At 38.0% G+C, this 27393-nt stretch overlaps 1 protein-coding gene across 1 annotated transcript in view; it reads left to right on the top strand.

The window, feature by feature from the left end:
* Positions 1 to 27393, top strand: part of TMEFF1 (transmembrane protein with EGF like and two follistatin like domains 1) — a gene marked incomplete at its 5' end in the record, with an annotated part of 92685 nt that overhangs the window by 12425 nt on the left and 52867 nt on the right. Inside the window, one exon of the mRNA XM_082655964.1 lies at positions 13225 to 13334. Within this exon, the coding sequence (XP_082512090.1) occupies positions 13225 to 13334 (110 nt within the window). The remainder of the gene's footprint in view (positions 1 to 13224; positions 13335 to 27393) is intronic.

The following is a 27393-nucleotide window of genomic DNA, read 5'->3' as shown; positions in this document are numbered from 1 at the left end:
AAGTTTAGACATTGCATATAAGTGGAATCATACAATATGTGGCCTTTGGTGATTGGCTTCTTTCACTTAGCATAATGTTTTCAAGGTTCATCCATGTCATAGCATGTTTCAGAATTTCATTCCTCTTTATGACCAAATAATAGTTCATTGTATGAATAATACCACATTCTGTTTATCCATTCATCACCTGATGGACATTTGGTTTGTTTCTCCTTTTGAGCTATTATGAATAATGCCACTATGAACATTCATGCACACGTTTTTGTGTGCACATATGTTTTCAGTTTTCTTGGGTACATACCTAGGAGTAGAATTGCTGGGTCACATGGTAAGTCTATGTTTAACATTTTGAGGAACTGCCAAACTGTTTTCATAAGTGGCTGCACCGTTTTACATTTTCACCAGCAATGTCTGAGGGCTCTAATTTCTCCATATTCTGGCCAATACTTGTTATTGTCTTTTTTATTATAACCAACCATCTTTTAAGTTCATATATGTTATCCCTCATTTCTCCTATATATGTGATTTCTCTAATGGCGTGTAAATTTTCAATTAAAAAATTAATTAATTTTTGGCTGTGTTGGGTCTTCGTTTCTGTGCCAGGGCTTTCTCTAGTTGCGGCAAGTGGGGGCCACTCTTCATCGCGGTGCATGGGCTTCTCACTATCGCGGCCTCTCTTGTTGGGAGCACAGGCTTCAGACGCGCAGGATCAGTAGTTGTGGCTCACGCGCCTAGTTGTTCAATGGCATGTGGGATCCTCCCAGACCAGGGCTCGAACCCGTGTCCCCTGCATTAGCAGGCAGATTCTCAACCACTGCGCCACCAGGGAAGCCCTCAATTTTGTAAAAGCTGAATTGGGAGATAATGTCAACCCATTTACCTCCTCCTTCCCTCTCCCCCCTTTTTTACATTATTAGAAACATTGTTTTAGCAGAACTATTTTCATTATTCTTACTATTAATTCCATCATTAGCTTCTCTCATGGGAGAAACGAAGCATTTAGGATTTTGCATATTTTTCTTCTCATGCACTTTGAAATTCTATGTTTAAATCTTAAAACTCCCTCAGTATTTGCTTTTAGTTTATTAGATGATTTACTGTTAATCTTTTGTTACTATTTGAATCTATTTCCTTTTTACAAGTGTCATGTATTTTTCATGGCTCAGTAGTTTCATCAGTCTTTGAATTCTAAAGTTCTTAACATATTCTTCTGCCTTCAGAAACTTTTCAGCCATGGCGCCATTTTTCTCATTTTTGTGCAAATATTCTGAGTCTTTCTTTTCCATGGTTTAAAAAAAAAAAGCAAAGAAAAGAAAAAAAAAAGGAAAAAAAAATCCCACACCTTTTTTCTTTGTTATAAAGGCAGTATTTGTTTGATATAAGAAATTTGAGGAATATGGAAAAATGTAAAGAAGAAGTCTGTGATGATTGCCATTCCCCTCTGCAGTATCGTAATGTTTATGCTGAAACGATTTCAATTTATACCAGAAAAAGTTTGAACTTTTTCCTTGATATGGGTGTTTGCTTTGGCATATGCTGTTTAACCTGGAGCCACTATTGTTCACAGGACAGATCTTTTGGAATTTTTCAGTTTACCTTATTTTGCCTTGTCAGCTTTCGTATAATACTGTTTTACAAGTGAATCTAAACTGCTGTTATTTCTATTTCAATTCTGTTGTTTCTAGCCTTATTGTATATTTAGATCCTCTATTGTTCACAAGTCAGCTCAGTCTTTGTTTAGTGTCTTGTGTTCATTTTTTCATAGTTTTTTTCACTTTAAAGTAGTTTGAGATATTTTTTAGGTGGTGCCATTATGTTTACCATTGTTTCCTTCTCCATGTTCAGACCATAAGTGCTTCCTAATTACCATTTAATTAAACTTAGTTTTAAAAAAATTATTCACTATTTTATAACAGTTTGCCATGGTTTAAGGTTGTGGTTGTATCAGAGTTTCTGTCCCAGAGGGGAGAAGTAACCTTTACAGTTTCCAGTGGTCTTTTGTAAAGATGTCATTTAATCTTTGCAACCCTCAGAGGAGTGATTATTATACCCATTTTTACTCTAGGGAACTGGGATTTCTCAGAGAGATTTAGTGTTGGCCAAGATTATATAGTTACTTAATCAAATAATCAAAACTCTGAATCTGGAACTCTTTCTAATGCACCAGAGTTTGTGAAGTTTTTTTAAAGTTCTCTTTTAGAATAGTTAATACCAGTTTCTTCCGTGCCAACTTGCAGGTTGTTTTGTAGATTTCTGTCCTTGTGGGTGACTTCTGGTTTCTGGCTACCTCCCATTCCATTTGGTATTGCAGACACTAAGGAATAATGGTTTGATATAGAACCAGAGATGGGAATTCCCTGGCGGTCCAGTAGTTAGGACTCAGTACTTTCACTGCTGTGGGCCCAGATTCGATCCCTGGTCAGGGAACTAAGATTCCACAAGCCATGTGGAGCGGCCAAAAAAAGAAAAAAGAAATAGAACCAGAGGGTGTTTTTTTGTATTTAGATTTATTTATTGATATTTTAAATTTTTTGATGGAGGAAATACACTGAATATACATGCAGAATTTTAAAATACTTATGTAAACATAGGGAAGTCCCTATATAATTTTATAACCTGCTTTTTTTCACTTCATAATGGATTTTGGTCTTTCCATATCAGTGTATGTGTTTCTGCTGCATACTTTTATGGCTGCATAATATTTCATCAATACCTTATTTAATTAATTCCCAACATATGGACACTTAGGTTTTTTTCCACTTTGCTGCTATAAAAAAAAAAGCTGATGTTACCAATCTTGTACCTACGTTTTTATATGTTTTGTCTTCTATCCCCATCATAATTTCCTAGGAATAGAATTGTGGGGTTAAGGCATAGAGACAATTAAAATTTCCATGTATACAGCCATATTATCCTGTGAGAGGTTCTGCCAATTTATACTGGTATAGTTGGTTTGAGTGCTCATTTTCCACACCTTCTCCAGAGCTGGTGTTAATAAAAAAATAATAGCAAACACTTAACATAGCACTTATGACATGTCATGCACTGCTCTCAGTGCTTTCCCTATCTTTATTTAATCCTTCATCAACATTGTGAGATGGGTACTGTTATTGTCCCTAGTGTTATTGTCCCCATTTTACAGATGAGGGAACGGAGGCACAGAGTGGTAAATTACTAAGGTGTCACATAGCTGATAAGTGATAGAGCCAGGATACTGATCTAGGAGGTCTGATTCTAGGGTCTGCCTCTTAAACACTGAATTATAATGCCTGTTCATTTTTTTTTTTAATTTAGGTAACGTGATTATTTTTTCTGATTCTTAAACTTTTTAATTTTTTATTGAGATATAAATTCACATAACATAAAACTCACCATTTTATACAATTCAGTGTTTTTTTTAATATATTCAGTTATGCAACCATCACCACTATCTACTATTTAATTACAAAGCATTTCCATTGCCCCCCAAAAGAATTTCCATACCTATTAACAGTCCCAATACTCTTCTGTCCCTGTCCCCTGGCAACCATATAGGACTTCAGTTTATATATCTGTGAGAGTGAAGCACACAGGTTTGCCAAGCTAGTGAGAAATAGTAAGGGAAAGAGTGTTGAAGTTCGAGATCTTTGAAAGGGCTAGAAAGACCCTGGGTACCATTAATACCCAGCTCAAGATCTAGGTATTTCTTTCTGATCCTGCAATAGACTGTCCTCCCCATCACCTTGCCTGAAGCATACTGACATAGAGGAATTTAGAATTGAAGTAGGCAGCAGGGAATGATTGTAGGTGTTGGGGTTGAGGATTGACATGATCAAAGTGGTGTTTAACAAAGGGTGGTTTGGCAGTAGTGTGCAGAATGGGATGAAAAGTATTGGAGTCAGATAATTATGTGGCACATGTGAATTTCCTTCGTTAAATATAGCTTAGAGAACTTTTAGTCATCTCTGCTGCGGATGCTGTTTAATATTAATGTAAACTGCTTTTGGTTTTATATCATGAAGTATGAGTGTAGTTTATTTTCCCCCTCATATCTTTATAGCAGAAAATCAGTAATGTAATATGGTTAATTTAGTAAACAAGTTGAAGAGAATTTAATTCCTAATTCATCTCATTTGCTGAGACTGAAGTCAACATTTTTTTAAAAAATAAATTTATTTATTTATGGCTGCATTGATGTTCGTTGCTGCACACGGGCTTTCTCTAGTTGTGGTGCACGGGCTTCTCATTGCAGTGGCCTCCCCTGCTACAGAGCACAGGCTCTAAGGCTCTAGGGCACCCAGGCTTCAATAGCTGTGGCACGTGGGCTCAGTAGCTGTGACGCATGGGCCCAGTCGCTCCGTGGCATGTGGAATCTTCCCGGACCAGGGCTCGAACCCGAGTCCCCTGCATTGGCAGGCGGGCTCCCAACCACTGCACCACCAGGGAAGTCCCTGAAGTCAACATTTCCTAGATAGATCTGTTGTTTGATTTTCAATGATTTGTGTCATTAAAGGTATCTCTCAAACTGGTCTGGGGAAAGAGAAGAAGTGAATCTTTGTTGTATACCTACTTGTTCTAGGTACTGTTGCTTTTTAATACATTATCTCATCTAATCATTACAATACCTAGGGAAGGTGGTATACTCTACAATGTTAAGCACCAACATGTGAACCTGGCCCGTATTGACCCCCAAACTCACACTTTGTCCATTGTATGGCAAGCTGTCTCTGGGGTTGTTTGAAATCACATTGAGTCTTTTCCCCCATTAAATATAACTGGTATAGAAACTTCTAAAGAGAAAAAATCATCCATGTTCAACTGGTGCAAACACAGCCCCTGTTAACCAACTTTTGTTTTTTCCTGGCTGGATTTTCCTATATGTGTTTTATTTATTTATTTTTTTTGCTGTACGTGGGCCTCTCACTGCTGTGGCCTCTCCCGTTGCGGAGCACAGGCTCTGGACGCGCAGGCTCAGCGGCCATGGCTCACGGGCCCAGGCACTCCGCGGCATGTGGGATCTTCTCGGACCAGGGCACGAACCCGTGTCCCCTGCATCGACAGGTGGACTCTCAACCACTGCGCCACCAGGGAAGCCCCTTATATGTGTTTTTTATACATTAGCTTGGTGTATGTGTATAGCTTTGTCTTCTGCCTTTTCACTTGACGTTCATCAGCTATTTCCACATTGCTATATAATATATACAACCTTTTAAACAGCTGTTTAATGTTTCATGGCTGTGTCACACCATTTCCTGGTGATATTTTAATGTTTAAATATTTAAACATTAAATATTCTTAATATTTCCACTGTTTTCAGTGTAGAGATCATGGAACTGTCTTGTAGGCAGTTGGATATGGGATCGTGAACAAGCTGGAGTGTTTTTGGGAGTGAAAACATCCTACAGGGGTCCTGTAAGACTGGATTGGTATGCAGGTTTTCCCAAATACTATAAACATCTAGAGAATGAGAATAAACCCATTGACATTTTCTTAAGAACGACGTACAGAGTTTGAACATGTCCTGGAGGGGAGTCAATAAGGAATCAACTGGCGATGAACTGAAAATTTCCACGTGTTGATAAGTACTTAAAGTATACTTATTGTTAAGTATTATTTATTCATTTATAGGACTTTGCCCAACAATGCTCTGAAGGCTGGAAATAGCATTGGCAAAAGCAGATGGAAGTGGCTTAATAAGGTTGGGGAAAAGCAACTGGAGACTTGAGTGGTGGGAGTGCATGAGAATGCTGAGAGAGAAGAAGTAAAATGAGATATCACAATGGGATGGCTGAGGGCAGAATATTTTTATATATAGTAGGAGCCATCTTGTCTCAGTGCTTTAAGATTCTGGTAGTTGGTTAATCAAAGTTTTTTAAGTGTGGAGTGACAAAATAATTCATAAATGCATGTAGCGTTTTAACTTAAAAATATATATTTATTAAATGGTATTTTGAAAGAGGTCCCAGAATTTTTCTTTGAGAAGAGCTGGAATTTCCCCTTTCTTGAATAAACTAGATTCATAATGCATTGAGTACACATTCCAGTTCTAACGTCTTTAAAAAGGAACTTAAAGACTTGTGGATACAAAAATCTAGGTTTTTATCTTGCCTACACCTAAGGCAATAGCTATTTGTAAAAAGCAACTCATCTTAAGTCTTTCTGTAGAATTCAATTTTGCTTTCATAGAAACAATTTATTTTCACTCTTATGAAGAGTTGAAACCACAGAATTACAATAACAAATACAGTTGGCATACACAAGCTGTATAACATACATAACTGACTCTTGAAGCACAAGAGCTGCTCTCCTGGTTGGAGCTAAAGTACTCGTGAATGTTCTAGAGAGTGACCTAGTAGCCTTGAGGATTCATTGAGCCATGGGCATTGGTTTGTATGTTTTACAGAGAAAGGCACACTTTGGTTAATCTGGAGAGTTGATTAAATTGGGAATAAATTCTAAGAGTGACATGGACTGAGCAGTAGGAGAAGGGAAAAGAAGTGATTAAAAGGGAAGTGGTCAGAGAGTTGGGGGGATAATCAAGATGATTCGTTTGGAAGGGGAGGCCAGGTGTGTCAATTGCTGTAGAAAGGTCAAGAAAAGAGTTGTAAGACTAAGAAAAAAGGTATGGATCTTTAGAGTAGAGGTCATGTTGACCTTTGATAGAGTTTTGATATGAAGGGGGAAGAAGCCAGGCTTTCTAGAGGTTAAGACATTATTAAAGGAGGGGCACCCACTCTGAGCCAGGACTTGACATAAACTTGGAGGCAGTATATTTAGGTCCTCCTATTGAAGTGAAAAACAGCCGTAGTAATGTGCAGAGATCTTGCAGATTGCTGCTTATTTGACTTACTTTCTTTGTAATGATTGTGTTAGAGAATTAAATGTAAAGCCTTTCATTTTATCTTTTATAGTGGATCTAACCTGGGGGTGATTTTGTTCCCTAGGGGACGTTTTGTAATGTTGAGACATTTTTGGTTGTTACAGCTGATCCTACTGGCGTCTAGTGAGTGGAGGTCAGGGATGTTGCTGAACATCCTGCAGTGAACAGGATGGCCCCCGCCCCCAACAAAGAAGTAGCTAACCCAAAATGTCAGTAGTGCCGAGACTGAGAAGCCCTCAATTCTGTCGTAACATTTCCAAAGTGAATTCACTTTTGGCTTCTGTAATTTCTAGCTAACTCATAAGATCCTCCAACTACCTTCTGTTTAATTGGAACGGTGGTAGGAAAGTCACATCATTCTGGAGTGCTAATAGGTCTCATTTTGAACTGCAGCCTGAACCTAGTTAGTGCTGCCAAAAGTTGGGGATTCTGGCAGTTCAGGTTCACAGTAAGTAGGGTTCCTTCGCTTACTGTGTATTGTTCCCCAGCTTTGAAATGCTAATGAAAATTGAGACAAGTTTTACATTTAGAGAATTATATGTCTGGCACATTTGTAACCAGAGCAAAGTGTTTCTGTTTTGAGCCACTCTGCTGAGTGATTCCTTGTGTAAAATATTTCTATTTGGAGAACTGAGTTTTGAGGGCCTTAGAAATGGCTCATCCTTTTTGCTGAATTTCCATTTTGGGCTCAGGAAGGCAGGTGTGTAATTATCATCATCACTGACAGGTAGTAGAGTGCCCTCTTGATGCCTGGTACTGAACAGAATACTTGAAAAGAAGTAACATTCAGAAGATGATCCCAATATAGAATTCCTACTATACTGAGTTTGAGCTAAGGCAGTAGTTCTCAAATTTGGGAGGGGTCAGAGCACCAGAAAGTCGTGACGTTCTTGATAATGTAATTTTATCATGTAAACTGTGATGTAGCACCAGATTATTTAAGACTTTCCTTAGAAATGTTTATCTTAAATTTACATGCAATCATTATGTCAGGATTGTCTTTAACTTACATGTATCAGTGACCTGACCAATAGTGGCTTAAATGATAAGGACTTTATGTGTTCATTTCCCGTAACAGTAAGTCTGGAGGGATGAAATCCAGGGTGGGTGTGGTGATTCCATAATTCTCTCCACACTCTTGCTCCATCTGTCTGGTCTACCATCTTTAGCTCGTAGCTTTCACCTTCACGCATGTAAGATGGTTTCCACAACCTTAGGCAAGAGGTTTACTTTCCAAGCAGAACAAAGAATGGAATAAGGAAGGAAGATGGACAGTGCTTATATATCAACTGTGGTACACAACAAGGGATCTGGGGAAATAGATTACTTAGCTGAGTACCTTGTTTCCCAGAACAAAATTGGGGTTCCCTTACTAAGTAAGAAGGAGAGAATAGATCCAAAGTAGGCAATTAGCCACGACGGCCACAATGACAAAACAATTTAAAGTGTATGTTTGTGAGCTTGTGACATTCATGATCTTGTGTTCTCATAAAACACTGTTGGAGGACTTCCCTGGTGGTGCAGTGGTTAAAAATCTGCCTGCCAATGCAGGGGACACGGGTTCGAGCCCTGGTGCGGGAAGATCCCACGTGCCGCGGAGAAGCTAAGCCCGTGTGCCACAACTCCTGAGCCTGTGGTCTAGATGCCATGCTCTGCAACAAGAGAAGCCACCACAATGAGAAGCCCACGCACTGCAACAAAGGGTAACCCCCGCTCGCCGCAACTAGAGAAAGCCTGTGTGCAGCAACAAAGACCCAACGCAGCCAAAAAAAAAAAAAAAAAGATACATTAAGAAAAATAAAACACTGTTGGAATTTTTCTATTAATATTCTTTACCTATTTGTTGAACATTGGTTTTGTTGACAGCTAGCAAGGAAGTATCTCAGATAGTGAGGGTTTAAGAAATCTAAGTGAAAAAAAAACTCACTTAAAATGAGAACATTCTCTCCATTGAAGCTTTTCCCTTTCAAATGAGAAACTGAAATTCTACTTGATTTTAATGAAGGTACATTATAGTCTAGGACATGAGTTTTCCTAAGGAACATGGCTTGGGAACCACTGATAATTAACATTTATGCATACTATTAAATTATTTGTGTCTCTGCTTTCACTTACATTGTTCATAGATAAGAACATTCTTTTCTCTCTCTTTTAATATTACCACATATTGTGGGCAATTAAAACAATGCCATTTCTAAATTTTGTGTAATGATACTATCTATATTAGTTTTATAATCAGAAAAAGTGTTACTAATTTTTCAAGGTCAGTGCAAGTCTTGCCATCTTTGACACTGCACCCTATACTTCAAATCTATTTTTATTTCCTACTTCTTGAAACTCCTAGAGCAAACATAGTCTGTACAACACAATTTCCCCCTTATTATAGACTATATTTATATTGAATTAATCACTTATTGTTCCACATGTTATTAGCAAGATCATAAGCTCCCTGTTATGTTCTTTCCAGTGTATCCCAAATTCTTAGCATAATATTAGATACATAGGAGATACATAATTGCTTCCTGATCAACTAACTACATAATCATATTTACCACATTAACACACATGAAAATAGCATGGATTTGATAGCAAGATAGGTGTAAAATAAAACATGACAAGTAACCAGTATAATCAGAATTTCATGACTTTTCACCCTTACCTGTTAATGTAGGACCTCTAGCTCCCACAGAATGCCTCCTTGCCAAGTTTATTTTTGGAGTTACCCAGGGGTGTACCATGTAGGCTCACTAATGTATTCTGGCCGCTGCCACACAGCATGTCTTGTTTTTCTTGTGATGTTAGCTGCCCCTGAAGTTGCGCATTGGTACCTGCCCCTAGACATCAGAGGTGCACCTTGGAGCCTGACACCACTGTCTCCTTGGCTTTGTGCTGGCCTGCCCAGGTGTGCTGCGCCAGGGGTGGTGAGGTGTCCTAGCCCCTTTTCTACCCCTCTTATATCTTGTCATGTGGGTATCAAAGTGGAGCTCTTTGTGTCTTGTTGCCTCAGAGCTTTGTTTGGTTTTTTTTTTTTTTGGTGGTACGCGGGCCTCTCATAAAACACTGTTGGAGGACTTCCCTGGTGGTGCAGTGGTTAAAAATCTGCCTGCCAATGCAGGGGACACGGGTTCGAGCCCTGGTGCGGGAAGATCCCACGTGCCGCGGAGCAGCTAAGCCCGTTGCTGCGGAGCACAGGCTCCGAACGCGCAGAGCACAGGCTCCGAACGCGCAGGCTCAGCGGCCATGGCTCACGGGCCCAGCCGCTCCGCGGCATGTGGGATCTTCCTGGACCGGGGCACGAACTCGTGTCCCCTGCATCGGCAGGCGAACCCCCAACCACTGCGCCACCAGGGAAGCCCTGTTTTTGTTTTTAACTTTTATTGAAGTATAGTTGATTTACAATGTTGTGTTAGTTTAAGGTGTACAGCAAAGTGAATCAGTTATACATGTATCCACTTTTTTTTTTTTACATTCTTTTCCCATATAGGCCCTTACGAGAGTATTGAGTAGAGTTCCCTGTGCTATATACAACAGGTTCTTATTAGTTGTCTATTTTATACATAGTAGTGTGTATATGTCAATCCCAATCTCCCAATTTATCCCTCCCCCCCATCCCCTGGTAACCATATGTTTGTTTTCTACATTCGTGACTCTACTTCTTTTTTGTAATAAGTTCATTTGTACCCTTTTTTTTTAGATTCCACATATAAGCGATATCATATGATATTTGTCTTTCTGTGTCTGACTTACTTCACTCAGTGTGACAATCTCTAGGTCCACCCATGTTGCTGCAAATGGCATTATTTCTGTTCTTTTTTATGGCTGAGTAATATTCCATTATATATATGTACCACATCTTCTTTTTCCATTCCTCTGTTGATGGACATTTAGGTTGCTTCCATGTCCTGGCTATTGTAAATAGTGCTGCAGTGAACATTGGGGTGCATGTATCTTTTTGAATTACGGTTTTCTCCAGCTATGTGCCCAGGAGTGGGATTGTTTGGGTGCTTCAGAGTTTTTAGTGAAAGGCATTCTTTAGTTTCTCATTGTTAGCCTCTCGGTCTCGTCATGATGACCCTTTGGGGCAGTCTGGATGAGATACCACCCTGTGCTTGGGATCACTCCTCCTTTCCAACCAAGGCTTTGTTTATCAGGCTGAGCTTTTCTGCCTCACTTTAGTAAGGATGATTATTCTCTAAAAATGTTCCTTCGTCCCTCATGCAAACAGATGCTTGAACAACTCTCACAGAGATGTGAGAATCTTAGTGGCACGGAGGGTTTAGGCTCTAGATTGCAATCTCGTTGCACTTTTAAAATGCAACAGGTAAAACATTGCAACTCAAAAGAATCTCAAGCCAGGATAGCAAGTCTTAACTCAGAGCATGATCTTGACCCATGGACAAAATAAAAACTTTGTTCTTGTTTGGTATGTGTGATTGTATTGGAACCCAGTGTGAACTTTAAGGCTACAAAGAAAAGAAATAAGAGAAATACACTAAATTTTATTTCTCAAATTGTGCAATTGTTTTTATTTCTATGGTCCCTTAAATTGATGAAGCCTGTGGTTGAGCAAAGATATTATGCATTCTTATCTTCTTTTCCAGAGCAGTTCTTTATTAATGTATAGTTATCTTCCTTGGGTTTTACAATGTACATTAGACAGTAATTGCAACCCGGACCTTGTGCAGGTTCCCAGTAGGAATGTAGGCAGATTGAAAAAAGCAACACCCACACTTAAGATTGAGCCTCAGGAGCTAATGCAAGAGGTTAAGCGGGGAAGAGAAGAACAAGCAAAAAGTGGGAGTTGAGGAAAACCAAGAACATAAAGCCTCCAGAGCCAGGATGAAAGAATAGAAAGATGGTCATTTGTGCCTTGAATAGTGAGAGAAACAGAGAGAGCAACAAAACAGCTGCATTAGTTTCCTGTAGTTTTCATTTCTACTCATCTTTTTTTTTTTTAAATTTTACACATATGCTTGAACTTTAGAGCAATCCAATTTTGTGCACCTGATATCCACTTAAGGAAAAGAAGAAAAAATTTTTGTAACCAATAGTTACATAGACATATGCTTACTTTAGTGCAGTGCTTGGTGCAGAGTGGCTTCTCAAATAAGTACTGTGACTATCAACTCCTTGTGTATTTAGGTACTTGACTGCCAGCTCGTTGGAGGGTCAGCTAGGAGGAGGAGACCTGAGACACATTGCAGAGCACTGAGGACAAGTGGGGCAGAGAGAGGAAATGATGGTCAACCAGGACAGATGTCACTAGATAGAGAAGTAGAACGTCCTTGACTCAGTCCACCGAGTCCTGATTTGAAGTCTAGAAGTAGAAAACAACCAGGGAGGAAGGATTGCTGGAGAAAAGCTCGCTGAGCTCTGTTTGCCAAGACCTTGTCTCCATCTAGAGCTTCATGAGATCTTGTGCTCTTTCCAGAGTCTCTCAGCTATTGAGCCACAGGGTCAGAAGCTAACTTAGGCCTCTCTGCTCCCAGACTCATGAGTTCACCTCTACACTGGGATGAATTTTTAAGCAACCATTTGTTTACTGTTTGTATAAGTGCATTTGTTGTTACAGCTCTCATTCCCAGTAGGGAGGATATGAAAATTGTCTTTGTAGTGGTTTTCACCCAATTCCATGTGATTGGCTGCTTTACTTAGCATTAACCTGGAAGCAGTTTATTACGTTTCCTAGAGAGATTATTTTGATAGTTCCAGAATAAGACTGACAGTTTTGGAACAGGCACAGAATGACCACAGAATACTAGTATTATTGATAGGCTCTGCTTCCTGTGGTAGTAAAATTAAATCAGTCATTTAAAAAATTTAAGTTGAGAAAGATTTTGAATCTTTCTTTGCATGTAAATGCTCCATATGTTCCTGTTGTATGAGATTCAAGCTTACTTCATAATTCTTTTGTAATTAAAACTGTTTATTTGTTCTAGAGTGAATAATGATCATCCAAAACTTATTTTGGGTACCAGAAGAATCAAGATTCTTTTTAGTTATTATTTTTTATCCTTAAAAGTAACTTAAACACTAGAAAAATAATCTAAAATGTTAAGACAGTAGTAAGAAGACTGTCTTAAGCTCTTGGCAGGAAAAATATAAAGATTCTTTGGATTTATCTTTGGGAATTATATGAAATCCTGAGTTTTATTTTTCTTTGCTTTTATATACTTTTAGGCATATTATTATGTAGGACTCTCTTTGCAGAATCTTGAACATTTTGTGTCCAGTAGAACTTGTTTTTTGTATGTTGTGTCTTATTATACTTGTGAATGAGGTGTAAAGATTTTTTCTTTTATCTATATATGTACCTTTGGATAAAAAAGACAAATATATATGAAACAATGTTTCCTCTTTTACAGAATTAAATGTGAGGGAATCTGATATAAGAGTTTGTGATGAATCATCGTGTAAATATGGAGGAGTCTGTAAAGAAGATGGAGATGGTTTGAAATGTGCATGTCAATTTCAGGTAAGGAAATCAAATCTCTTTTCAAAATTTTACATTTGTCATGTTTTGTAATTCCACATTTTTCAAATTAAAAAGCTTATTAAAACACCTTGAACCCCACAAGAAATTTGGGTTGACAGCCCACTGATTCTTTTTTGTCAGATGAAGCACTCTTATTTGTACCTTCCATGCTTCTTTTCTTGAATTACGGGGGCAGACTGGCTCTAATAGAATGTGAAAATGCCTTGAAAAATATATTACAGTTCTATTCAAATGTAAGGTATAATTGTCACTGAAAGGAAATAAAGTACAGATTGCAGTAGAGTCACTTATTTAAAATGTTGGCCTTTTTTTCCCATTTCCTTCTCTTTCTAGTCTATCTCCCTTCCATTCTTATTTATTGCTGTCTCATCTTTTTAGGCCAAAGAACATGACTGATTTGGTACCTCAGGGTAGATCAGGGTTAGTGATGGACTAGAAAGGGGAACCTCAAACCAAGTGTGAATATCTTTGCTTTTCAAATGCTGTTTTAGTTGTGATTTTGTTGTTTAAAAACACAAAAGGAATGGAAATGAAATGTGTTACATTCAATTCTTCTTCTTCTTTTTTTTTTTTTTGGCTGCACCACCTGGCTTAAGGGATCTTAGTTCCCTGACCAGGGATTGAACCTGCACCCTAGGCAGTGAAAGCGCACAGTCCTAACCACTGGACCACCAGGGAATTCCCTCAATTCTTTTTTGTTGTTTATTTTCCGTGATTAAGTTATAATCTGGCTTCAGAATATTGTTCACAAGATGGTCCCTTATTAAGGATTTGAGATGAGACAAAGAAGGAACTAGAATTTTTTAAACTCATAATCTTATTCTAACTCTACCCACATTTTGGATTTTAAAGGTAGGAAAGGGAACAGATCAGGAATAAAAGCATAGGATAGTCAGTTACTTCTAGTAACCCTATAACTTCAGGCATGTTTTTGTATGATCCATCTGAAAAGAGAAGGCGTATTTCCTACCCTTTCTTATGATATTGTAATGAGAATTAAAATCAGAAAGGGAGCTTGAATATGAAGCCTTTTTGAAAACTATTAACTATCATGTTTATTTTCATTAAAAGAAGTAGAAATTTTAAGTAAAGGAGGAAGTGTTGGGGAGTGTACTGTTGACCAGCCAAAAAGGTTGTTCTTGGTCAAAAGGGACTTTACAGTCCACTATTTATTCACACTAGCCACCTTTGAAGTCGCTTAGCTAACCTTGTGCCCATCCCTCCATGGTTGCTCATGTAACAATAGTCAGGCCAGTGTAACTACTATATATAAAATAGATAATCAACATGGACCTACTGTATAGCACAGGGAACTCTATTCGGTAATAACCTACATGGGAGAAGAATCTGAAAAAGAATGGATATATGTATACGTATAACTGAATCACTTTGCTGTACACCTGAAACTGACACAAAATTGTACATCAACTATATTCTAATATAAAATAAAAATTAAGTTAAAAAATAGGTGGTGATGTGTCTGACTGCCCTCCTTCTCCCTAAACCTTCTTAAAAATGATAGTAACTAATGTGGGCTTCTTTCCTTAAAAGAAGGTGTTGGTGTACATGGTGTATACCAAGCCCTCGTGAACTTTTACTTCTTCCTATTCTTCACGTTATATAGGTTTTATTGACCTATCTCAAGGGTCACTAATCCTTTCTTCTGTCATCTCCATTCTGCCCATCCAGTGAGTCTTTAATTTCAGATATTTTATTAAGAATTTATAGTTTCTATTTATCTGAGATTTCCTGTCTTTTCATTCATTACAAGAATATTTTCCTTGAGCATAGATATTGCTGCTTTAAAAATCTTTGCCAATTTCAATGTCTGGGACATCTTAGGGATCATCTCTGTTGATTGCCTTTTCATTTGAGAATACATTATATTTTCTTGTGTTTTTATTCATATTTATTTTGAATATATCCTACACATTGTGAATGATATGTTTTCGAGTGTTTGAATTATGTTCCTCTGAGTATTGTCATTTTTGAAACAGTTAAATTGGCTGAACTTACACTGCAGACTCTGTTTTTCCCGTTGGGGGTAGAAACACAAATATCATTTCTTTTAGTCTTAGCTGGGCTACTTGGAGTGTGCCTCATGAGTGCTTGGTTCAGAGGTCAGCCACAGAATCTGGGACTCTGTGCTCCCTCTCTCCTTTCTGGGATTTTCTCTCTCACTTTCCAGTGGCTTTGATTCTTCATGCCACAAAGATTGCAGGTTTTTGTTGGTGTTTCAGGCATCCTGTATGGGGAAAACTGGGGCTGTTCCCTTCTTCCAACTGTCTTATATTTCCTTAGGTTAAATTCTTTGACATGGAATTGTTGGGCCAATGAGATGTTCATGTACAGATTAACATTCTCACTAAGAGCAGTGTATCAGGCTGCTTGTCTCCTTTCAACCTCTTGGTAGTGGATTTTGTCAGTCCTTTAAAATTATATAAATCTGAAAGGGAAAAAGCTTTTTTATTTGCATTTGATTACTAGGGAAATTGGAAATGTGCCATAAACTTATTGACCATTTTTTGTGAATTAATATTTCATATTCTTTGTTCATTTTTAGTATTTTCTTTTTCCCTTGTGTCGATTTGGGCAGACATGTGTATACACTATATATAATATACTATTTGTGTCCTTAAAATATTGCTTACTGTGCTGAGCATTTTATATCCATTGACTATTCTAAATATTTTATATATATATATATAAGTTGACATAACTCATAAACTCTCATGAGAACCTGTGATGTAGGTTCCATTTTGATACATTTTTTAGAAGAGTGATATATGCCCATAGTAAGCAACTGAAACATTTTATAAGATATATAATATAATGAAAAAATGTCTTCCTTCCATTCTAGAATACCAGTTGCAACATCTGTGAATTCTTAAACTTCCTTCTAGAAATATTCTGTTATACAAACACATAGGTGTTTTAATTTCTCTTTTAAGTACTAAATCACTTAATAGTATTTACCTTAGAGATGGTTACTTTTAGTTTATATAGATTAATAAAAAGAGTTCTGTGTTTTAAAAAAGTTATCCTAGTGTCATTTTAATTTTCATTTTGTTTATATTTTCTGATATAAAGAAGTTTAAAATTTTCATTTCATATTTATATTTGTCTTTATGATTCTGCTGTTCATTCTTTGAAAGTCTTTCTCTGCAACTCTAAGATTATGAAGCCTTTTTGACCTTTTGACCAGCTAGAGAATCTTCTCATGATCTGTCTGGAATCCCTTGTATTCTTACCTTGCGGCAAAGCAAGAAAGGAAAATAAAAGTTAGAAGTTTAGATCGGTAGACATTTATCCAGTGCTTACTTTGTGCTAGGCACTAGGCTAGGTGCTAGGGATATAAGGATGTTTCAAGACAAGTTGCTTGCCTTGTAGGAGCAAACTGCCTAAGGGCTTATAATGTGATTTGATCCTGCTGCTGAGCGAACCTTCCTTTGACTCCTCTGCCTTCTTACAAGCTTATAAATCTGTTCAAGTTAGACTTAGGTTTGTGCCAGTTTAAGAACAATGACCTCACATGCCCATTAAACACTACTCTGCCGTATGCTTTAGCAGTATCTTTCGATTCATTTAAAAACCTTGCTTATGAGGAGATTGGTTCAAGATGTCGGAGTAGAAGGACATGTGCTCACTCCCTCCTGCGAGAACACATGAATCACAGCTAACTGCTGAACAGTCATCGATAGGAAGACACTGGAACTCACCAAAAAAGATACCCCATGTTCAAAGACAAAGGAGAAGCCACAACGAGATGGTAGAAGGGGCGCAATCACAATAAAATCAAATCCCATAACTGCTGGGTGGGTGACTCACAAACTGGAGAACAGTTATACCACAGAAGTCCACCCACTGGAGTGAAGGTTCTGAGCCCCACATCAGGCTTCCCAACCTGGGGGTCTAGCAACGGGAGGAGGAATTCCCAGAGAATCAGACTTTGAAGACTAGTGGGATTTGATTGCAGGACTTCTACAGGACTGGGAGAAACAGACTCCACTCTTGGAGGGCACACACAAAGTAGTGTGTGTATCAGGACCCAGGGAGAAGGAGCAGTGACCCCACTGGAGACTGAACCAGACCTACATGCTAGTGTTGGAACGTCTCCTGCAGAGGCGGGGGGTGGCTGTGGCTCACTGTGAGGACAAGGACACTGGCAGCAGAAGTTCTGGGAAGTACTCCTTGGCATGAGCCCTCCCAAAGCTGGCCATTTGCCCCACCAAAGAGCCTGTAGCCTCCAGTGCTGGGTCACCTCAGGCCAAACAACCAACAGGGAGGGAACTCAGCCCCACCCATCAGCAGACAATCAGATTAAAGTTTTACTGAGCTTTGCCCACCAGAGCAACACCCAGCTCTACCCACCACCAGTCCCTCCCATCAGGAAACTTGCACAAACCTCTTAGATAGCCTCATCCACCAGAGGGCAGACAGCAGAAGCAAGAACTACAATCCTGCCTGTGGATGAAAACCACATTCACAGAAAGACAGACACAATGAAAGGCAGAGGACTATGTACCAGATGAAGGAACAAGATAAAACCCCAGAAAAACAACTAAATGAACTGGAGCTAGGCAACCTTCCAGAAAAAGAATTCAGAATAATGATAGTGAAGATGATCCAGGACCTCGGAAAAAGAAGAGAGGCAAAGATCGAGAAGATGCAATAAATGTTTAACAAAGAGCTAGAAGAATTAAAGAACAAACACCTAGGAGAATTAAAGAACAAACAAACAAACGAGATGAACAATACAATAACTGAAATGAAAAATAAAATAGAAGGAATCAGTGGCAGAATAACTGAAGCAGAAGAATGGATAAATGACCTGGAAGACAGAATGGTGGAATTCAATGCCATGGAACAGAATAAAGAGAAAAGAATGAAAAGAAATGAATACAGCCTAAGAGATCTCTGGGAAAACATTAAACACAACAACATTCACATTATAGCGGTCTCAGAAGGAGAAGAGAGAGAGAAAGGACCTGAGAAAATATTTGAAGAGATTACAGTGGAAAACTTCCCTAACACGGAAATAGCCACCCAAGTCCAGGAAATGCAGAGAGTCCCAGGCAGGATAAACCCAAGGAGAAACATGCCGAGACACATAGTAATCAAACTGACAAAAATTAAAGACAAAGAAAAATTATTAAAAGCAACAAGGGAAAAATGACAAATAACATACAAGTGGACTCCCATAAGGTTAACAGGTGATTTCTTAGCAGAAACTCTACAAGCCAGAAGGGAGTGGCACAATATATTTAATGTGCTGAAAGGGAAGAACCTACAACCAAGATTACTCTACCTAGCAAGGATCTCATTCAGATTCGATGGAGAAATCAAAAGCTTTACAGACAAGCAAAAGCTAAGAGAATTCAGCACCACCAAACCAGCTCTACACCAAATGCTAAAGGAACTTCTCTAAGTGGGAAACACAAAAGAAGAGAAGGACCTACAAAAACAAACCCATAACAATTAAGAAAATAGTAATAGGAACATACATATTGATAATTACCTTAAACACAAATGGATTAAATGCTCCAACCAAAAGACACAGGCTTGCTGAATGGCTACCAAAACAAGAGCCATATATATGCTGTCTACAAGAGACCCACTTCAGACCTAGGGACATATACAGACTGAAAGTGAGGGGATGGAAAAAGATGTTCCATGCAAATGGAAATCAAAAGAAAGCTGGAGTAGCAATATTCATATCAGATAAAATAGACTTTAAAATAAAGAATTTTACAAGAGACAAGGAAGGACACTACATAATTGTAGTAGGGATCAATCCAAGAAGAAGATATAACAGTTATAAATCTCAGTACATAAGGCAACTGCTAACAGCTATAAAAGAGGAAATCGACAGTAACACGGTCATAGTGGGGGAGTTTAACACCTCACTTACACCAATGGACAGATCATCCAGACAGAGAATTAATAAGGAAACACAAGCTTTAAATGACACAATAGACCAGATAGATTTAATTGATATTTATAGGCCATTCCATCCCAAAACAGCAGATTACACTTTCTTCTCAAGTGCACATGAACATTCTCCAGGATAGATCACATCTTGGGTCACAGATCAAGCCTCGGTAAATTTAAGAAAATTGAAATCATATTGAGCATATTTTAGGACCACCATGCTTTGAGATTAGAAATCAGTTACAGAGAAAAAAGCATAAAAAATACAAACACATAGTGGCTAAACAATACGTTACTAAATAACCAAGAAATCACTGAAGAAATCAAAGAGGAAATAAAAACATACCTAAAGACAAATGACAACAAAAATACGACGATCCAAAACCTATGGGATGCAGCAAAAGCAGTTCTAAGAGGGAAGTTTATAGCAATACAATCCTACCTCAAGAAACAAGAAAAATCTCAAATAAACGATCTAACCTTACACCTAAAGGAACTAGAGAAAGAACAAACAAAACCCAAAGGTAGTAGAAGAAAGAAATCATAAAGACCAGAGCAGAAATAAATGAAACAGAAACAAAGAAAACAATAGCAAAGATCAATAAAACTAAAAGTTGGTTCTTTGAGAAGATAAACAAACTTGATGAACCTTTAGCCAGACTCATCAAGAAAAAGAGGGAGAGGACTCAAATAAATAAAATTAGAAATGAAAAAGGAGAAGTTACAACAGACACCGCAGAAATACAAAGCATCATAAGAGACTACTACAGGCAACTCCATGCCAATAAAATGGACAACCTGGAAGAAATGGACAAATTCTTAGAAAGGTATAACCTTCCAAGACTGAACCAGCAGGAAATAGAAAACATGAACAGACCAATCACAAGTAATGAAATTGAAACGGGGATTAAAAATCTTCCAACAAACAAAAGTCCAGGACCAGAAGGCTTCACAGGTGAATTCTATCCAACATTTAGAGAAGAGCTAACACCCATCCTTCTCAAACTCTTCCAAAAAATTTCAGAGGAAGGAACACTCCCAAACCCATTCTATGAGGCCATGATCACCCTGATACCAAAACCAGACAAAGATACTACAAGAAAAGAAAATTACAGACCACTATCACTGATGAATATAGATGCAAAAATCCTCAACAAAATAATAGCAAACAGAATCCAACAACACATTAAAAGGATCATACACCATAAGGTTGCAGGATGCAAAATTAATGCACAGAAATCTCTGGCATTCCTATACACCAACGATGAAAAATCAGAAAGAGAAATTAAGGAAACACTCCCATTTACTGTTGCAACAAAAAGAATAAAATACCTAGGAATAAACCTGTCTAAAGAGGTGGAAGACTTGTACTTAGAAAACTATAGAACACTAATGAAAGAAATTAAAGATGACATAAACAGTTGGAGAAATATACCATGTTCTTGGATTGGAAGAATCAATATTGTGAAAATGACTATATTACTCAAAGCAATCTACAGATTCAGTGCAATCCCTATCAAACTACCAGTGGCATGCTTCACAGAATTAGAACAAAAAACCTTACAGTTCGTATGCAAACACAAAAGACCTTGAATAGCCAAAGCAATCTTGAGAAAGAAAAATGGAGGTGGAGGAATCAGGCTCCCTGACTTCAAACTATACTACAAAGCTACAGTAATTAAGACAGTATGGTACTGGCACAAAAACAGAAATATAGATCAATGGTACAGGATAGAATGCCCAGAGATAAACCCATGCACCTGTGGTCAACTAATCCATGACAAAGGAGGCAAGGATATACAATGGAGAAAAGGTAGTCTCTTCAATAAGTGGTGTTCTGGGGAAACTGGACAGCTACATGTAAAAGAATGAAATTAGAACACTCCCTAACACCATGCAGAAAAATAAACTGAAAATGGATTAAAGACTGAAATGTAAGATGAGCACTTTAAAACTTTTAGAGGAAAACATAGGAAAAGCACTCTTTGACATAAACCACAGCAAGATCTTTTTTGACCCATCTCCTAGAGTAATGGAAATAAAAACAAAATAAACAAATGGGACCAAATGAAACTTAAAAGCTTTTGCACAGCAAAGGAAGCTATAAACAAAATGAAAAGACAACCATCAGAATGGGAGAAAATATTTGCAAATGAAACAACAGACAAAGGATTAATGAAACAACAGACAAAGGAGGTCAATATCAAAAAAAAAATCAACAATCCAGTAAAAAAATGGGCGGAAGACCTAAATAGACATTTCACCAAGGAAGACATACAGATGGCCAAGAGGCACATGAAAAGATGCACAACATCACTAATTAATAGAGACATGCAAATCAAAACTACAATGAGGTATCACCTCACGCCAGTTAGAATGGCCAGTATCAAAAAGCTAGAAATAATAAATGCTGGAAAGGGTGTGGTGAAAAGGGGACCCTCCTACATTATTGGTGGGAATGTAAATTGATACAACCACTATGGAAAACAGTATGGAGGTTCCTTAAAAATCTAAAAATAGAGCTACCATACGACCCAGCAATCCCACTACTGGGCATATACCCTGAGAAAACCTTAATTCAAAAAGAGACATGTACCCCAATGTTCATTGCAGCACTATTTCCAATAGCCAGGGCATGGAACCAACCTAAATGTCCATCAACAGATGAATGGATAAAGAAGATGTGGCACATATATACGGTGGAATATTACTCAGCCATAAAAACAAATGAAATTGAGTTATTTGTAGTGAGGTGGATGGACCTAGAATCTGTCATACAGAATGAAGTAAGTCAGAGAAAAACAAATACCGTATGCAAACATATATATATGGAATCTAAAAAAAAAAATGGTACTGGTGAACCTAGTTGCAGGGCAGGAATAAAGAGGTAGACATAGAGAATGAATTTGATGACATGGGGTGGGAGGGTGAAGCTGGGGTGAAGTGAGAGTAGCATCGACATATATACACTACTGAATGTAAAATAGATAGCTAGTGGGAAGCAGCAGCACAGCACAGGGCGATCATCTCAGTGCTTTGCGATGACCTAGAGGGGTGGGATAGGGAGGATGGGAGGGAGGCTCAAGAGGGAGGGGTTAGGGGGACATGTGTATGTATATGGCTGATTTGCTTTGCTGTGCAACAGAAACTAACATGGTATTGTGAAGCAATTATACTCCAATAAAGATCTATTTTAAAAAAAAAGGATCATACGCCCTGATCAAGTGGGATTGATCCCAGGGATGCAAGGATTCTTCAATGTATGCAAATTAATCAATGTGATACACCATATTAACAAATTGAAAAATAAAAACCATATGATCATCTCAATAAATGCAGGAAAAGCTTTTGACAAAATTCAACATCCATTTATGATAAAAACTCTCCAGAATGTGGGCATAGAGGGAATCTACATCAACATAATAAAGGCTGGGCTTCCCTGGTGGCTCATTGTTTAAGAATCTGCCTGCCAATGCAGGGGACATGGGTTTGAGCCGTGCTCTGGGAAGGTCCCACATGCCGTGGAGCAACTAAGCCCATGTATCACAACTACTGAGCCTGCGCTCTAGAGCCCGTGAGCCACAACTACTGAGCCTGAGTGCCACAACTACTGAAGCCTGCACGCCTAGAGCCTGTGCTCTGTGAGAAGAGAATCCACCTGATGAGAAGCCTGGGCACCTCAATGAAGAATAGCCCCTGCTCGTTGCTTAGCCTGTGCGCAGCAACAACGACCCATTGCGGCCAAAAATTAAAATAAATAAATAAAATTAAAAACAAAACAAGACAGAAAAACATAATAAAGCGCATATACAACAAATCCACAGCCAACATCATTCTCAATGGTGAAAAGCTGAAAGCATTTCCTTTAAGATCAGGAACAAGACAAGGATGTCCACTCTCACCACTATTATTCAACATAGTTTTGGAAGTCCTAGCCAGGGCAATCAGAGAAGAAAAAGAAATAAAAGGAATACAAATGGAGAAGAAGAAGTAAAACTGTCATTGTTTGCAGATGACGTGATTCTATACGTAGATAATCGTAAAAATGCCACCAAAAAAACTACTAGAGCCTATCAATGCATTTGGTAAAGTTGCAGGATACAAAATTAATGCACAGAAATCTCTTGAATTCCTATACACTAACAATGAAAGATCAGAAAGAGAAATTAGGGAAGCAGTCATATTCACCATTGCAACAAAAAGAATAAAATCTCTAGGAATAAACCTACCTAGGGAGACAAAAGCCTTGTATGTAGAAAACTATAAGACACTGATGAAAGAAATGAAAGATGATACAAACAGATGGAGAGATATACCATGTTCTTAGATGGGAAGAATCAACATTGTGAAAATGACTATACTACCCAAAGTAATCTACAGATTCAGTGCAATCCCTATCAAATTAACAATGGCATTTTTTATAGAACTAGAACAAAAAAATCTTAAAATTTATATGGAGACACAAAAGACCCCTAATAGCCAAGCAATCTTGAGGGACAAAAATGGAGCTGGAGGAATCAGACTCCATGACTTCAGACTACAGAGCTACGGTAATCAAGACAATATGGTACTGGTATAACAACAGAAATATAGATCAATGGAACAGGATAGAAAGCCCAGAGATAAGCCCATGCACCTGTGGTCAACTAATCTATGACAAAGGAGGCAAAGATATACAATGGAGAAAAGGTAGTCTCTTCAATAAGTGGTGCTGGGAAAACTGGACAGCTACATGTAAAAGAATGAAATTAGAACATTCCCTAATAACATACACAAAAATCAAATCAAAGTGGATTAAAAACCTAAATGTAAGACCAGACACTATAAAACTCTTAGAGGAAAACATAGGAAGAACACTCTTTGACATAAATTGTGGCAAGATATTTTTTGACCCACCTCCCAGAGTAATGGAAATAAAAACAAAAATAAACAGATGGGACCTAATGAAACTTAGAAGCTTTTGCGCAGCAAAGGAAAGTATAAACAAGACAAAAAGACAACCCTTAGAATGGGAGAAAATATTTGCAAGCGAATCAATGGACAAAGGATTAATCTCCAAAATATATAAACAGCTCATACAGCTCAATATTGAAAAAACAAACAACACAATCAAAAAATGGGCAGAAGACCTAAATAGACATTTCTCCAAAGAAGACATACAGATGGCCAAGAGAAATATGAAAAGCTGCTCAACATCACTAATTATTAGAGAAATGCAAATCAAAACTACAATGAGGTATCACCTCATACCAGTTAGAATGGGCCTCATCAGAAAATCTACAAACAACAAATGCTGAGGAGGGTGTGGAGAAAAGAGAAACCTTTTGTACTGTTGGTGGGAATGTAAATTGATCCAGCCACTATGGAGAACGGTATGGAGGTTCCTTAAAAAACTAAAAATAGAATTACCATATGATCCAGCAATCCCACTACTGGGCATATACCCAGAGAAAACCGTAATTCAAAAAGACACATGCACCCCAATGTTCATTGCAGCACTATTTACAGTAGCCAGGTCATGGAAACAACCTAAATGCCCATCAACAGACGAATGGATAAAGAAGATGTATATATACCGTGGAATATTACTCAGCCATAAAAGGGAATGAAATTGTGCCATTTGCAGATATGTGGATGGACCTAGAGACTGTCATGCAGAATGAAGTAAGTCAGAAAGAGAAAATCAAATATTGTATATTAACGCATGTGTGTGGAATCTAGAAAAATGGTACAGATGAACCAGTTTGCAAGGCAGAAATAGAGACACAGATGTAGAGAACAAAAGTATGGACAGCAAGGGGGGAAAGTGGGGGGAGGGTGGTGGTGGTGGTATGAATTGGGAGATTGGGGTTGATATGTATACAGTAATACATATAAAAGAGATATTAATAAGAATCTGCTGTATAAAATATAAAATTAAAAAAAAAAACCCTTGCTTATGATTCCTCATGCTTTCAGTGTTAATATAAGCTTTCTGGGACATAATTTAAACACATTTTAACAGATAATAACAGGATTTAAAATTCTAAAATCGTTTTGTTCAGCCTGTTGATAAGAGCTATTGTATCTTGCCACATATATAAACAAAGCTGCTTTTATTAATGTTGAACAAAGAAAAATAGTCAGTATTGCATCTTTTCATTAAAACCTGGGTAATATACAAAGAGGAGTGCATATGGCTTTTTCCCTGTTTTCTTTCTTCTTTCTTTCTCTTTGTTCTTCTGACTGGAGTTCTTGGGCCTATGTCTTTTTTCCTGAGTTTTTTAGTGTCTGCTCTTGCTAGGTACTGTGTCCACTTATTAGACCTTTGTATTAGTCAGAGTTCTCCAGAGAAACAGAACCAACAGGATATATAGAGGGAGAGAGAGAGGAGAGAAAGAGATTATAAGGAATTGGCTCACTCAATTATGGACACTGAGAAGTTCCACAATCTGCAGTCAGCAAGCTGGAGGCCCAGAAAGGCTGGTGGTGTGGTTCCAATCTAAGGCTGAAGGCCTGAGAATCAGGGGAGCTGATATATAAGTCCCCATCTGAGTCCAAAGGCCTGAGAACCAGGAGAAGACCAAGGTCCCAGCTCACCAGTCAGGCAGAGAGTTAATTCTCCCTTCGTTCACCTCTTGGTCTATTTAGACCCTCAGTGGATTGGATGATGCCACCCACATTGGAGAGGGCATTTATTCAGTCCACTGATTTAATGCTAATGTCATCCAGAGACACCCTCACAGATACATCCAGAAATAATATTTAATCTAGGCACTCTGGGGCCCAGTCAAGTTGACACATAAAATTAATCCATCACAACTTTGTTAATATTATTTATTGTATTCGGCACAGTTCCTGACACACAGCAGGTATACAATAAATGCTTGAATGGATGTGGCTGCAGAGTTGTACACTGCTGCACCTTTGTAAACTACTTCAAATCACTCTTGCAGCTAAAGAGAAGGTGTAGGGGAGAGTTCTTTCCCCCAGCAAGAGTGGCAGTATAGAGGAGGCAGACCTTAGGTTAGAGTCAGTGCCCAAGTCAGAAGTTGTATGTTGTTAAAATTGCTGAAATCCCTTAATTTTTCCATAGCATAATGAGAGGCTTTTAAAAGAGACTTCTGGAAACAGGCTGGCCTAAGAACCGTAGGTCTGTTTCTCCCATCTCATGCTCACTCCTTGGTATGTGCTCGTTAGGTTGCATTTCAGGGACATTGCCTACACTGTTTTAAGCCCCCTACTCGCTACCACCAAGTGACATATAGTGAGATCCTGCTGAAAAACTGGTGTGTAGTGGTTAGAGAACATCACTTGTCAGGAGTTGTGGGTCTTCCATTTGTTAGCTGTGACGTTGGGCAAGACTTAAGGCTCAGAAATGATAATAGCAGTAGCAGAACCAGCTGATGTTTGTTGAGAATTTACTATGGCTAGATGTAAATGCTAAAGATGGATTTCTCTTATTTAATCCTCATAACAATTTTATTAGGTAGATACTGTTATAATTACCATTTTATAGATAGGGGAAATGGCACTGGTGCTAGCCCATAGTCATATGGATGGTCGACCCAGGATTTGAAATCAGCATTTTGCTTCAGAGCCCCAGCTCTAAGCACTAAGTCATGTGCTTTGCAGGATTGTTATATTTAAGTTAGTTTAGGACATTTAAAGTTGTAGCCAGTGTTTACTAGATAGAAACTCCTCAATAAATCTTAGCTATTACCATATAGATTCTCAGCCCTATCAGACTTAATAACCCTTTTTTATAACCAATAATTTATATTCCATTTCTTTTCTATTCTTAAATGAAATTTGTATATAATGTAGCCTACATAAACACATAATTAAAGAAATCACTATAATATACACTTGCAATGTAAAGGAGAAATGAAAGTAATTTATAGTAAAATAAGTATTTCAAAATGTAAATGTTTGGGCATGATTACACTAGAAGACAATACAGTAGATGCTTATATTTACTTATAATGAACATTTGGATTTTTAAAAAGATCAGCAGCAGCAATTTCATACTAGTAGTATTTGAAAACAAAAAAGTAGAGGTATGGTGGATGCTAGAATAAAAGCTATTAGGAGAAGCTAGAACAGTCTTATTTGTATATGGCCTTAC

This window comes from Grampus griseus (assembly GCF_964374135.1).
Source record: "Grampus griseus genome assembly, chromosome: 6".
In the NCBI taxonomy this organism is placed as follows: domain Eukaryota; kingdom Metazoa; phylum Chordata; class Mammalia; order Artiodactyla; family Delphinidae; genus Grampus; species Grampus griseus.
This window is presented reverse-complemented; position numbering and strand designations above follow the sequence as displayed.